The sequence below is a fragment of the Telopea speciosissima genome, chromosome 3 (genome assembly GCF_018873765.1).
Source record: "Telopea speciosissima isolate NSW1024214 ecotype Mountain lineage chromosome 3, Tspe_v1, whole genome shotgun sequence".
Lineage (NCBI taxonomy): Eukaryota > Viridiplantae > Streptophyta > Magnoliopsida > Proteales > Proteaceae > Telopea > Telopea speciosissima.
Window position 1 is genome coordinate 4,510,308 of NC_057918.1, and position 15,061 is coordinate 4,525,368.

The 15,061-nt window shown below is 37.7% G+C and overlaps 1 protein-coding gene across 2 annotated transcripts; it reads left to right on the top strand.

The window, feature by feature from the left end:
• The first annotated feature begins 4,918 nt into the window (after positions 1 to 4,918).
• Positions 4,919 to 15,029, top strand: LOC122656171 (serine/threonine protein phosphatase 2A 57 kDa regulatory subunit B' theta isoform-like). Of its 2 annotated transcripts, XM_043850627.1 has the most exons (4): positions 4,919 to 5,127; positions 5,348 to 7,288; positions 14,223 to 14,603; positions 14,737 to 15,029. In XM_043850627.1, the coding sequence occupies exons 2-3, from the start codon at positions 6,071 to 6,073 to the stop codon at positions 14,580 to 14,582; spliced, it is 1,578 nt and encodes a 525-aa protein (XP_043706562.1). In that variant the 5' UTR covers positions 4,919 to 5,127; positions 5,348 to 6,070; the 3' UTR covers positions 14,583 to 14,603; positions 14,737 to 15,029. The 2 variants fall into 2 exon arrangements, with proteins under 2 accessions (XP_043706562.1, XP_043706561.1); XM_043850626.1 differs by having other exon boundaries at positions 4,920 to 5,127; positions 14,223 to 15,029.
• Positions 15,030 to 15,061: the final 32 nt, after the last annotated feature.

Sequence of the window (15,061 nt, forward strand, 5' to 3'; positions counted from 1 at the left end):
AGGACTCAATCTAGTAAGATCTATTGTCCAATTCGGAGAGATAGTATATAGCAAGCACTGATTTGGGGATTTTGATCCTCTACTGCTGCTTGTCCTTTGAGGAAGATGGCTTATGTATGCCTAATCGGGTTCATTCTAACTAGTTTACTACTTAATTAGTATTTTGATGTATATGGATTTCTTCCCCTTACCGCTGAACTGCCCAAATCTTGAATAGATATATACTCAACAACCCTGTTAGTGTTGGGGGAAACTGGAATAGAGGCTTTATTATCTTCACTTCCAAATTCCAATGGAGTGTATTGGATGATCATGATTCATGAACATTCTTACATTCTTTTCTGAAATAAAAGTTTAATTGGGTGAATAAAATAACCACAAATCTGGGGTCGTTGTTACTCTCCCTTACTTGTTATAGGTTCAAAAAGCCCTCTCAATGTTTCTTAACATCTTTCCAAAACCAATGGTGATCAGCGGTGAAGGAATTCCATCTTCACCATAGCTTGAGAAAACTCGTCTTGTTATTTCTTCCTTCCCTTTCCGGGGTGGGGACTTCTCAATTCTCATACATGTGATTTACCAATATATTAAATCCTAATTTGCTTTGTTTGGGTTTTAATCATTAAATGGGTGGGCAATGGCGAATGCGATAGGTGATCCAATAATAAATGAATTGGGTGGGCTTATCTTGCCACCTGGACCAGCTTGAAAAGCCCACAGCACAAAAGTTTTGACTTTTTTTTACTCATTCATTTCTCATACTTCTTTGGCCGAGAGAGCCCGAGACGAAGCTTGACGACAAAGGATGCCGAAAGGATAGTGTGATACGTACAGAGCCTCATCTTTGTAGAAGTCGATGGGTCCCTCGTATGGACAAAGATGGTTGGGTCCCACCATCCCATTCCCATTCATACTTTTTGACTGATCATCTTAGCTGTTCATTTTTATATCCAACTTAGTTTGTGTGGACATCGTCGGATCATCGATTCAATGAAAAACAAAATGGAAGATCCAATGGCTGAAAATCATTTCAAGTCTTCAAAAAAGTCTTCACACGTTTGGGGTGGGCGAACTCATCTCCATATGGAAGTGGGACCCATATTAGTGGACCATGGATCCTGACACGTGTATCATTTAAAACCAAAACTGGTCCCGTCTCCCGTGGATTCGACGTAGCACTTACTCATTCCGGACTATTTTAAAGATTTCGCTTTACAGCTCACAATTACGAGTCATACTTTTGACTTTCTTGGACAAAAATGACAATTGAAACTAAAACCTACTCTCTCGAACTATATTGACGATTATGCCCTACAGACTTTTTCCTTTCTCACTTTGTTTTGGTTTAATCGTTTATTACTATGGAGCGCGTTTTCCTTCGCTCTCTTCAGCTTTGGGATGTGATACTTTGATTGAACTTGATAAGAGTATTTTAAATTTTTCTTAATTGGAGACGGGAATCCCTTAATAACAAGGTTCATTGTTTCATGAGTCCGATTAAAGCATCAAATGACCGTGGATGAAGAAATTCTTTCTTTATTATGGGTGACGAGAAACTTTCACCCTTGTTTATTGGTGTTCGTAATGTTTAATTTTATGAACATTATTATCGAATTACTTACTGTATAGATTGGATCTTGTCACATGCCCTTATCTTTCATGTATTCAACTTCATATATCATTGGTAGTTTTCTAATTATTATTTATGTTATTAACATTTTAGCAGCAAATTTACAATCAAAAAGCACTTTGACAGTGCCTCTCTACTCTATCCACGCATCTTACTTTAACCAATTAATACCATCATTTAATCTTGACATTCCATTTTATATGGAAGAAGTAAAATGGTCACTTGATTAAAACCTAGCCAACAACTTAAGATATAATCTTACTAATTATATGGGCATAGGATTTCTATAATGCTTTGGTTTGATCTCTACTAAGGTTTGCAAATCGACAAACAAAGCTAGTGAATTAGACAAGATGCACGAATGAGATTTTATTTTATTTTATTTGGTTGGGGACTTTTCATTATATTTCATTTCTTTTATATGACAATGATTTTAGGATAAAGTTTTCTGCCACCTAGGTTTTGAATAGAGAATTTCTTTATCGAAGGTGATTTGGCATTATGATTGAACTCCTGAAATAGTGAATGTCACTATTAACTCCCACTCCCTGTTTAAGAAAGTTTGAAATACATTTTTTTAGTACAATCAAAAGCCATATTCTGTATATTAAGAGGTTCTCTCTTCGCTGCAGGTGAAGAAAACTCGATCCATGATTTAAAACCCCAATCACAAATTCAAGTAGGTTGAACCAACTTGGTAATTGGTATAGGTTGGCCCAATCAGGCAAGGTAGGTAGGTTGGCCGTAGGTGACTCAATTACATATATTTGATATCACCGAAAGATTTTCTTAGGGTTTAGAGTGCCGGGGGGGGGGGGGGGGGGTGGAGATTCCATGTCACAATCTTAGCTAGAATTGAAAATAAAAAGGCTACTGAATAATGGTCTAGATCATGTGCTTTCATACCATTTTGGATGATAGTCCTCTCTCCATCTTTTTCTTTTTCTTATTTTGGGTTTATCCTTGATGCACCACACTTCAAAAGACTCTTTTATATATACTATGGGATTAGATGTTTATTCTTAAACTTTGTGTATGTCACTCATCCTTACTTTATACATTCCCTCATTTTGTATTTGACTAATTTTATACAAGGAAAAAGGTTCTATAGTAAAACGATCTCGTTGTTCTCTCATGTGTGAAATCATTCATTTGCATCTCATTGTTGTACTCTTCCATGTTGCTTATTTAGAGAAACCTCTCTCTTTATACAAAAACCAAAAAACTATGTGTTTTATGCATTTCATGCTTTACCAAAAAGGACCCATCTTCAATTCTTCATGAGAAATGTATTTGCTACATTCTGTTTTTTCTTTATATATATATATATTCTTTGTACGGTGGAAAATTCCTTAAGAGGATAAATGTTACTTGATGAGGAAGGGGTTTGGATGTAGGTCCAACGTTTGTCCCAATCATATTTCTATCCTAGTCATAAATTAATTATAGGGAAAATGATTTCTATGGAGGAGTGTGGCGCCTATGTCCAAACGCATGGGGGTTGTAAAATAACCGCCCCACCCTCATGAAATGCGAAATGACACCCCTGTGGATGCTTCCATGTCCATTGGCCCCATGCGTGCAGAGGATACACACCTCCATAGGAAACACTTCTTCAAATCATAATATAGTATTAATTTACATGGACAGATGATATGGCCATTAGAGACGGTTCAAGAATAGGATGCTCCTTGGATTCACATGTTATATTAGGTGGTTCAACCAAAACCAATCACACCACCATTTCCATAGACTCTCCCCATTTGTTTCTAGTCATAAAACTGTGTAATTTTTACCAATAAAAAAATAAATTGTGTTATTCTTACTTTTCAAATATTTTTCTTGAATGTTGTAATATTCTTGATCAGTCCATCTACAGAGGTTTATCTCATCAGTTCAAAATATATGCCATTTGACATGTTGGATGGCACCCAAAAGTTTTAGAGTAGATCCAAATCCCTTACTGACATGTCAAGTTTCAATTTATATGAAATTGATCAAATGACAAAATGGCATTTCACAAATCAAGGATGATGATTGATATTGGTTTCAAAGATTCAACATGTGGCCACAAGAGACCATGTCCCATATTTTCAAATGGTTGGGTTTCTTTTCTGTTTTTTTTTTAATTGTAAGTTGGTCTTTATCAACCAGCCAAGGTACCTCCTTTTGGGTTTATCCAATGGTTGAATTGCTATATCATTCTACCACATGGCAAAACTTGGCTAAATGATAAAAGGAGTCTTACTTCAACGATTCCCCCCCGGGCGCGATCGTCACCCAAAAGTTTTGTTTTACCACATGGCAATCTTCATATAGGGTCCAACTATGCCCTAATTTTGGGTAATAAATTGAATCACCACATAGCAGTTACAAATGGCTTCTTGTGCTCTTACCTTCCCACAAAACATATCTCTACCATCAGGGAGGCACACATGAGTCATGAGTCATGACCCCCAACAAAACATGAACCTCAAAAGCCAAGTTGTTGGAGGAGCAAGAGACCACCACTCAATCCAATGATTTGTACATTTCAGTTAAGACCTACTTTTCCATGGGCCCTTTGGTAATAAACATAGATGGCTAGTGACCATCCAAACTCCAAAAGGATGACATTGATTGGACCAAGTGTCAGTTCTACAAAGATCTTTTTTTTCTTTTGGGGAGGGGTGGTTTTACAATGTCTTTGGAAGCTTGGATTGATGACCTCAAGAGAAGATTCTTCACTGTGAGGACATCCAAGTTTCCATCAAAATCCTTGTCCCAAAAAGAGGGAAGAGGACATTCATATGCTTGGGAAGAATAGGAGATTAACTCTAGTGATCACCTCTAATAATGTGAAATGTAATTAATAAAGATTACTTACTTATTAATTTTCCAGAAAAAATATTTAAATTCAGTAAAGGAAAAAAGAAAACCAATAGAGTGTGAAAGGATAAAAAACAAAGGAGATTTACACCAAAAACAAAAAAGAAAAAAAAAGTACAAACCAAAGAAGATAGGAAGTAGGAAAAGGAAACATGAGAAAAAGCAAACAAGCTGAAAGAATTTTTTTTATAGAAAAAAAAAGAAAGAAAGAAAGATTACTCATGGAAGAAAAGAGTAATTGCTTCTCTGTTCAAAACAATAATTCCTTTATCTTTTTAATTAATCCTTTTTTTTTTAACTCCCAAACCCAAAGGAGACTCTAGAAGCGGATTTGGTGGGGATGTTGAAGGCTGTTTCAGTCTGTTTTCTCTCACTTGTGACTTGTGACTTGTGAAGAAGCCCAGAGAAGAAAAATAGAGACAGGGAGAGAAAATTAGAAAAAGAGAACAAGAGAAATGAGGAAAGAAAGTAAAATAAGGGAGGGGGCGAGAGAGAGAGATTTTTCATTTTTCTAACAAAGAGAAGGATTACTACCTGTCTGACCATTTCAGTTAGTGGGTTTTCTGGTTTTCGACCACTGACTTTGTTTCTTGGTCTAATTGCTCTCATCAGGACCAGCTGAGCTCTTTGTGAGTATAATGTTCACTCATCTTCTTATTTTTCAGTTGGGCTTCTTCGTTCTTCGTTCCACTTATTCTCTTTAGCTGTTTCTGAAAAAAATCTATCTATTATGTATACATATCTGGCTACTAGTTTAGTAATATATTATCTCTTTCCTTTTTTCGCATAATTTTAATTCTCTATCTTCTTGGATTTCGTTTAATGAAGATTGCTATCCTGTTTTGCTAGATCATAGTCGGATCTTCTTGCCTTTTGATCCAGCTGAATTAATGGTAATTTGGGGAACAGGACGAAAAAGCGAAAGCGGAGACTAATATTTGTTTGTTTTTGGCTCTTTGCACGCTTCCCTCTGGCCCTTGTTTTAAGTTGAAGAGCATTGAAGACAGAAGCTTAAGGGGTGTGTTTCCTGATCTTTGGTTTGAGTTGTCTTCTTTTGCATCTGTGCTTCTAATTTTAAGATAAAATTTGTTTCTTTTATCACTCTCACTTGGGTTTTAGAGAAGGAAGGGAAAGATATCGTCTTTGGGAAAGTTGAAAACCGAGAGGGTTTCCTGCTTTTGTGGGTTGATTGAGATTTCAGGTTTCTGTTTGATCTTGGATTTGGTATGGAGTTTTGTATCTGGAATTTTCCTTTAATAGTTGGCTTGATTGGTCTTTCCAGATGAGAAGGGGAAGCTGGCCCCCGTATCTGGAAAAACTGAAGAATAGGGAAAGAACACCAATATTCAGATGGAAAAGTGGAGATGAGAATTTTAGGTGGATTAGAAGACTTAGTCCACTGGTAACACTGATTTGAGATGGTTCATGAATCTCGGTTTTTATTTTTCTCACTGATAACAGGAATTTTCGGTATTGTTGATTGGGTGTTTCCTGCTTTGAAGGAGCTTTAGGAAACGACTCACCTAGCAAATTTCTGGGCTCAAGAGGTGCTGGTTGTTTATTTACTCAATTATGATCAAACAGATACTTGGTAGGCTCCCTCGGAAGCCATCTAAGTCAGCTGAAAATCGTGAATTAGGTGGATCATCTGGCCCTTCTTCAAATTCTTCTGCCAGTTCAAGAAGCAATGATCTAGTACATAACCGGTCTGTGAACCCAAGCAATGCATCCCTTCCAGCCCCTGATTGTGCTTCAAATTCTGGGGTCATTCATGGGAATAAGCTTTCACAAGTTGTAAACTCAAAGCTGAATGGAAATTCTACAACTTCTTCCTATGAGGCATTGCCTAGTTTTAGGGATGTCCCCAACTCTGAGAAGCAGAACTTGTTTATCAGAAAGCTGAACTTATGTTGTGTTGTGTTTGACTTCACTGACCCAACAAAGAACCTGAAAGAAAAGGAAATCAAGCGGCAGACACTGCTAGAGCTCGTGGATTATGTTACTACTGCAAACGGGAAGTTTACAGAGACAGTCATGCAAGAAATAATAAAAATGGTATCAGCTAATTTATTTAGAGCATTCACATCCCCTTCGCATGAGAGCAAGGTTCTAGAAGCTTTTGATTTGGAAGAGGAGGAACCTTTAATGGACCCTGCATGGTCACACCTGCAAGTTGTGTATGAGTTCCTTCTGAGGTTTGTTGCATCACCTGAGACAGATGCAAAGTTAGCCAAGAGGTACATTGATCACTCATTTGTTCTCAGGTTGCTAGATCTCTTTGACTCTGAGGATCCTAGAGAGAGGGAGTATTTGAAAACAATTCTTCACCGCATATATGGAAAATTTATGGTACACCGCCCATTCATCCGGAAAGCTATCAATAACATCTTCTACCGTTTTATTTTTGAAACAGAAAAGCATAATGGGGTTGCAGAGTTGTTAGAGATTTTGGGCAGTATAATCAACGGGTTTGCTCTACCGCTGAAGGAAGAACACAAACTATTTCTCGTTCGAGTCCTGATTCCTCTTCACAAACCAAAATGCATACCCATGTACCATCAGCAGCTGTCTTACTGCATTACACAATTTGTAGAAAAAGACTGTAAGCTTGCCGATACTGTTATAAGGGGTCTATTGAAGTATTGGCCAATCACTAATAGTTCAAAAGAGGTCATGTTCTTAGGTGAGATGGAGGAGGTTTTGGAAGCGACCCAGCCTCCAGAGTTCCAGCGCTGTATGGTCCCATTGTTTCGCCAGATTGCTCGTTGTTTGAGCAGTTCACACTTTCAGGTTGTAAGTTTTTTCGAGGTTTTGTTATCATCTACTTTTTAGTTTTTTTATTCCCTTCTGCAGGCATGCTTCCCTTGCTCCAAGTAAATGGTTTTTCTGGTGTGTTTCCTTTGTATTTATAAATTATGGATCTCATGAGTCATTTCTTTGTTTAATTCAAGTGGAAACTAGGTGGTGATTTTTTCCAATCAACAGTAAAAAAATACGGTTTACCTTACCCTGTACTTAGTACTTACCATGTAATTGTATGTCAATAATCCTGCCTTTATCTGAACGTTCTTTCCCTTCTCTTTGGATGATGCTGTTCATTATCATTGATTAAAGTAGACAAAGTCATCTTTACTGTATCAGGAGGCCCTAAAATCTTTTTCAATTTTTCATGGCATATCACTGCATGTGTTTTACGGGGAATGGTTGCGCTCTTATTCGTACAATAAATAAAGGAAAATGAAAAAGTTGCTCCTGTTTGGGGTTCTATTTTGGCTTGCAGCTAGTCATGAATAATTGATGGGAAACCTCTCATTTAGATATCATAATAATGACATTTATAGAGCTATCTGGTTCGTTGGATTTCCTGGAGGAGATCCATCGTTCAGTGCATAGGAGAAACAGAAGGGTACGGATATGGATATATTCTTACTTGCTTCTGCTGGACTGTAACTGGCAAAGATTTCCCCTTCTCTGTTTGTCAATTATGGTTGCTGGTAGTAAATACCATAGTTGTCACGGCGCCACGGCGATCCAAGTCGGTGGAGGGGTGTCACGTCGATATATCGACATGTCGCCCGCCATGGCGTTGCCATGGCGAGCATGTCGACCATGTTTTATTTTTATTTTCTCTATTTTTAATGTGTTAATAGATGTATACTCAAGCCATGTTTTATTTTTTCTCTATTGTTTCTCAAGTTTTAAGAAGAAAATTCAGAAATCGAAGAAGAAATCGAAGAGGAAAGAAGAAATCGAAAGAAATCGAAGAGGAAAGAAGACAGGAAGAAGAAATCGAAGAGGGAAACAAGACAGGAAGAAGAAATCGAAGAAGAAATCGAAAGAAATTGAAGAGGGAAACAAGAAATCGAAGAGGGAAGAAGAAATCGAAGACGGAAGAAGAAAACGAAGAGGGAAAGAGAGTCGGAAGAAGAAATCAAAGAGGGTCGCCATGGCGTAGGTCGCCATGCAGCCTCTCCAGCGCCAGACGCCATGGCGTCGCCATGGCGACGCCATGACAACTATGGTAAATACTGGCCTCAAATCTGTGATCAAGGAGTTCTGTCGGGGAAATAACCCCAGATTCAGCCCACTGACAAGACCTTCCAAAGTTCGTCATCGTCAATTGTGAATACATTGAACGGTTCATTGTGTGCATGGAGGATGTACGAAGCTGGGGTATTAGAGTTAAATTTGTGTGGTCCAAGGTTGGTTTTGGAGATAGTTGTTTACTTGATTATATCAGCGGTGAAGAGAGGGAATTTGTTGGCTGAAGTAAGGGTAGAAAATTGCTTTGCCTACTCCCAAAAGCTAGCTATCATTTTGATGAGGAAATTTTGTCTGCTTATGGAAGAGATTTTCTTGGTTCCTTATTATAACCTTATACTAACCCACTGCCTGGAAATTCATTTCCTGAATATTTTTCTCCTCCATTAGTTTTCCCATTGGATCCTGGAACTGAGATTCTAACCATTAAGTACAAACGTTCCTCTGAGTTTGCAGAGGATAAAGGCCCTTTTGTGCCATGGAACAGTGCAGCAGTCTGCAACTGTGTGGATTCTTTTATCTTATGGGAATAGATCCACCATCTTCTGGGGCTGAACACAAGTCTGGGTTTCCATCCCAAATATTTGGGGTGTGTTGTAGAGGTTGTTTCTATTCATGCTACTTGTAAGCTTCCTTTTTGATCCTCCTGGGTGCCCCAACCAATTTCTTTAGTAGCACCTGTGGGCATTCCAAGGTTGCTCTCTTTTGGCCTTTCTTGTAATTTTGGTTGTGGATGTTATCCAATCTCTCATGCTGTGTAGCAGGATGATGCCTCATAGCACCTGACACAGAATCTTGCCTAGTATTTTGATTTTGGGCTGCCGCATAGATTTGCCTCAGATCATCTTTTCCTAGTCTTCTCTTTTAGCACTTGAGCATGGACTTTACTAGAGAAGAGGTAAGTCTTCACAAAGATTGGAATCTTTCATTTTTTTTTAAAATAGGCACAAAAAATATATATATATTAGAGACGAGGAGAGCAAATGCAGGTCTAGTAGATTTATCCCAGAATAAAAAGAAAATACAGGTATAGCATTAGATTATATACAGATTTTTGACATTACATGACTACATGGAAATAACAAAAATAAGAACATATCTTGGAGGGAATCATCCTTAGATAGTGACAATATGCTAATAAATTCAACCCCACACAAACGCCTCATATATTAAACTTACAAATTAATATAATCTTATATTCTTTCAACTTTTGGGAGAAAATGCTCTGTACCAATATTATACCAATAATTTTACACGATGATAAACTTCTGACAAGAACAGCTATCACAAAGTGGTTTTACCTCACAGGTTGGAGTGCCCTGACCTTGTAGCTACTAGCTTTAGCCAAATACCAGGGGGAAGACCAGCTTGTTACTCGATGCTTTTAGATTTATTATCCTTTTTTTTTTGAGTGAGTTTTCACTCTGATACCTGATAGAATCTTGGTATTGGTTTAGTGTTATGCTTTATCCGATGAGAAGAACTGTCAGTTTTTGGGGGGGAGGGGGTCTACAGTGAGTCTATTCTGTTTTATGCATCCTAGATATGTTAGGTAATTTTGAACAACATACCTCTACTGAGTAAAATGTGCATGTATGCACACGACCAATAGACTAAACTGGCCTTTTGTAACAAAAATATCTATAAGAAAAAAAAGTAGTAATCAAGCTAATCACCAAATGATTGTTACCATGACTGTGTCAAGAAATATGTCTATTTGTTTAATATATATAATGTGGAGAATTATGTTCATGTAACTTAGCATACTCAACTGAGTTTTTATTTTTATTAAAGTTTTGCATTATTAGAAGAGGGAAGGAGGGGGGGGGGGAATTCAGTTATTTAGATGTCAGAAACAATATTCCTCAACTGGCATGGGGTGCTTTGAGTTTATCATCAAGTTGTCAGGTCCACATATTTTTTGTACTTGGTGCTTCGATTGTTGTTCTTTAATTTTGTTGAGATACTCTTGATCTTAAAACAACAACTCATTTAAGCCTTATTTTACTACTGCGGAAGAATCCTGTCCTTCCATTCTTCTCTATTTAAGTTTAGGGAAAAAGTTCTCTGTCCGGGAGTGTGGCCTACGCCATCACTCCCATGAGTCTATCTCTCTCCTCCCCATGTGAAAAGACACCTCTGCCCCCTTGTTTTAAGGAGGAGAGAGATAGACACATGGAAGTGCTGGCGTAGGCCACACTCCCGTACAGAAAACTGCTTCCCTTAAGTTTATTATCTGCTGTTAGCTCATAGGCACTCATTTCTATACCCAGTACTTCTGCCGAGGTCAGTTTTGGTCCTTCTCTTGTCCTTTTGGCACTTCCAATTTGCACCATTATGAATCCTTCTCATTTGTACCTTCAATAGTATTCATTCCAAATGGGCAAATAATTTCTGATGACTCTTCTCCGGTGCAACCCCTGAGCTCCCTTGAAAGCATTTATTTCTAATTTTACCTGCCCTATTCTTGCTATTCATCCACCTGATATCTTCACCCAGCTACAATTCTTTTATGTGTATGTTGTTTCTTTATTGTTCTATATTCAACCCATAATGGTTTGGTAGTTTACAGCTGTTTTTATAAACTTGACCCTTGTATTAAAATCTATTGATTGGTACTTTAGAAGGGAGCATTGCTTAGAGCAATAATAAAAGGTTCAGTCTGCCAGGGAAAATGCTCGGATTCGAGTCTTGAGGGTGTCCACTTTGAGCAAAAATGTCTTAAGGTTAGGGCTGACTCTAAACTCACCTCTCCCAGGACCCTGCATAGGCAGGACCAGCACTTGATAATGACCCTTTTTTAGTACTTTAGAAGCTCCTCTCTACTTCGTCCACCTAATGTTATTTCTACGGTTGAGGTCCTTTTTTATTTTTTTGGGAAAGGATGGCCGAGATTCCTTTTTGAACCTAAACTACAGGATTATTGAATTGATGCAAACTATGGTCTAGATTTAAGGTTTGGTTTTTGTGGGAAATTGGATTGAAGGGAAATGATTTGGATTTATGTATGAGAAGTAAAGAGTGTAATCTTTGGGAATATATGTTTGTATTTTTAACTGTTGATGTGAATTTCTAACATACGTTAGGGTCTAGGCATTGGAAGCTATAATTTTGCTAGGGTTTCAACTGAGGTGTGGAATTTGATAAGAGAAAGTTGCATTGGTTGAAGATTGTCAGTGGAACTAAAGTACGAAAAAAAATCTCAATGGATCTGCCGAAAAATGAAGAAGGAAAAGAAGAAGATGTATCCTCAGCAATCACTCTCTTGAGTTTCTGAGCAATCACGAATCATATAAAAGTTTTTGGTGCATGCAACATACATAAACTTTGAAACCTTAACTAAGCTATGACACAGAAAATAATAACCTTGGCATGGACTGATTCATAATATGTTAGCAATAATTATCACTAATTAACTTGGTTTTGTGTGATCTCTTGGTCTCAATGGAAAATAAATTAATAATGAATATCCTTTCAAATGACATTTAAATCACACCAGATGGCAAGTTTTGACCTCTGAAAAATGGGTCTAAATAAAGGGGTCAGAGACTAGAGAAATGTGAAATAAAAATGACCCAAAACTAGATTATGCCTTAAATTATTACCCGAACTTTAGACAAAATAAATACTAAATCCTCTAGATTCAAGTATGATGCCAAACAAAAGCATTAAACGTAAACTGCCAAAGATACCTCGTTGATTTATTATGTAATTTTCTGTCATATGAGGAATTTGACCTTGGAACTTGAGGAAACCCAAAGCATATACCTCTTCACACAGTTTTTTTCATATTGTTGTACATATTTTTCTGACATAATCAGGTCATTTAGATTGTAGACTGCAGAAGTACAAGAAATTGCTGAGAGTAAACTGGTACATGTGAAAAACTATGTAAATGGAATTTATCATGAGCAGTGGAGAGCAAGCAGTATATGATGAATTTTCATCTGAATAAAGTAATGGCATGTCCTGCATGTTAATGCATGGAAGTTCAAACCAAATGGAGTTGCCATATAGCTTAAAACCTTGTGAGAAATTGGTGTTCTACTATTGGCATTGTCTTGGTCATGGTCCATGATTTGATCTACACAAATTCAAGTGGCTTCCACATTTGAAGTTTTCCATAGAGTTGGTGAATCTCTTGAACAAGTGATTCACACTGTCACTGGTACCCCCTTGAATGCTGGAATCGGATATGCACACACTTGGATTGCGAGCAATTGCTCGGGAAAGATATATCAGCAGAGGTCAATGGTGGTGGATTTGACAAGAGTGGAGGCTAGGCAGTGAGTTTTGGTGGTTTGTTTCCAAAAGAAAGATTTTGGAGGCTTCTGGTGTCTTGTTCGTGTTTGCCACTTTATTTTGTCAGTTCTTCCCTCTCTTTGTTTTCCCTTCTCGTTTCCAAGTGTCTCTCCTCAAAATTATAATGCTCATGAACTTCTAAGTTTAGTAGATTTCTTGTTTCCTACGCTCAGAGCAACAGGCTAAATCCTCTTATACTTTCTAAGTTGATAGATTTATTGTTGCCTATGCTCTGAGGGACAGGCTACTTCTTCACTTGTTGGAAAAGTGAATATTATACACAGGTAGTGTCTCTGGTCCACATTCTCAGCCTAAAATTTCTATTCCTACAGTTTTGTATCTTGACAAATGCCTCCTCACTTTTCAGTGTCAGATTCTACATTTGTATCAATCTAATATTGGAGATTGCCTTGTCCAAAAAACAGGTTTGGTTTTATGGGTTTTAACAATCTCGTCCATTTGATTGTTTAGTAGACCTTTTCTTTTCTTTCTGGTTGTGGTTCAGGGCCTACCTCTAGATGAGTGCCATTTAAGAGATTACTTGAAAAGAAATGAGAATGAGAAGATAATCTTTAACCATGTGGATCTGTTCGGCTGTATCTCCAATAGATGATGTTCTCATGGTCCAGATGAATATAGTGAAAATGCATGGTTGTCATGATTTGTTCATATTGGTCTGGATTTACTTAGATGGGACCATTAAATGTTGGGGCCATACCCTCAGCCTGCCAATTACATGTGTACATATTTAAAGGTGATCATTTAGAGTCCTGACTCCTGAGTGCTCAGACTCCAGATTTCCTTTTAACTTTTGATATTGGGTCTAGATTATGATTTCTGTCATCCTTTGTTTTGATTCCATACTATATAGGTACATTTAATGTGTCTGATATAACCATTACAAATGACATTCTTCTTGGTTTAATGCTGATTTTAATTTTTATATACTTATTTTAGGATGAAATGCTGTGACTTGTGCTCACACACACACACACAAAATAAGGTGGGTAGTGGTGTTGGGGGAGTGGTTAAAAGGAAGAGGTAATTGAAGAAATGTTGGAATGTAAGATGGAACATGCCATGTACATGAGCTGCTTAATGTAGATCCATTGATGTAATCTAATCTGAAGTATTTTGTTTTCAACCCATATAAATTACATCGATCATTGGTTTTACCATTCCGACTTTGTGTCATAAGGGACAGTTGTCTTAACCACAGGTTCATGCATGATAATAACTTTTAATCCTAAAATTGAAGTTTCCTTAAATTAAGGATTCAATGCATGGCCATGTTCTTATCTCAATTTGCCTTTATGGCATGATAGCCTCAACACAAGGAGTTGAAACTGAATAACACCACTCAACTGGTTCTTGGTTGCAGGTGGCAGAAAGGGCTTTGTTCTTATGGAACAATGATCACATAGAGAACTTAATCAAACAAAACTGCAAAGTTATACTGCCCATCATCTTCCCTGCCTTGGAGAAAAATGCAAGAAGCCATTGGAATCAAGCAGTTCAGAGCTTGACACTGAATGTACGCAAGATCTTCTCTGATCTTGATCCTGAGCTATTTGAGGAGTGCTTGGTCAAGTTTCAGGAGGACGAAGCAAAAGAGAAGGAGATTAAAGCAAAACATGAGGCAACCTGGAAGCGCTTAGAAGAGATTGCTGCATCAAAAGCTGCAAGTAACGAAGCCGTTCTTGTTCCTCGAGTATTACCCCCCCATACATCTGTGGGCTAGAGGGATTAAAGAGATCTGTTGGTAGTTCCTTTCAACAGTCTCATTTTTCCCATGGTTGTCATGAACCGGGTAACAAGCTTTAGGAGGTGGAATGCTGTTATTCATTCTCTTAGTTCTTCACCCCAAGCTACTTCTGATTGTTTTGGGTTGTCAGGTCCCAGAAGGTCAACACCAACACTGTACAGGGAACAAGACTGTATATACGGGGAACAAAGCATATGGGGTTTACAGGCAACTGCACTTCACAGCTGTAGAGGAAGATGTTCAGTAGTTCTAGCTTTTTTTAGTTAACGTTCTAAAGGGTCACATAAAGGAGCTACAGCTCAGAGGTATCTATCTACCTTGTCACCATATACTTCTTTTGATTTTATTGGTTCCTAGTTCCTGAATGTTAATTAAACTACTCGATCATCATTTATTTATATGTATGCCTTTGCTTTATTTTTATTTCTTTCAAGATTGGAAACGCTTCTTGGCGT

Coding starts and splice junctions, on each gene's coding strand:
- LOC122656171 (XM_043850627.1), top strand. CDS start 6,071: ATGATCAAACAGATACTTGGTAGGCTCCCTCGGAAGCCATCTAAGTCA. Junction 7,289..14,222: donor TGAGCAGTTCACACTTTCAG/GTTGTAAGTTTT, acceptor TCTTGGTTGCAG/GTGGCAGAAAGGGCTTTGTT.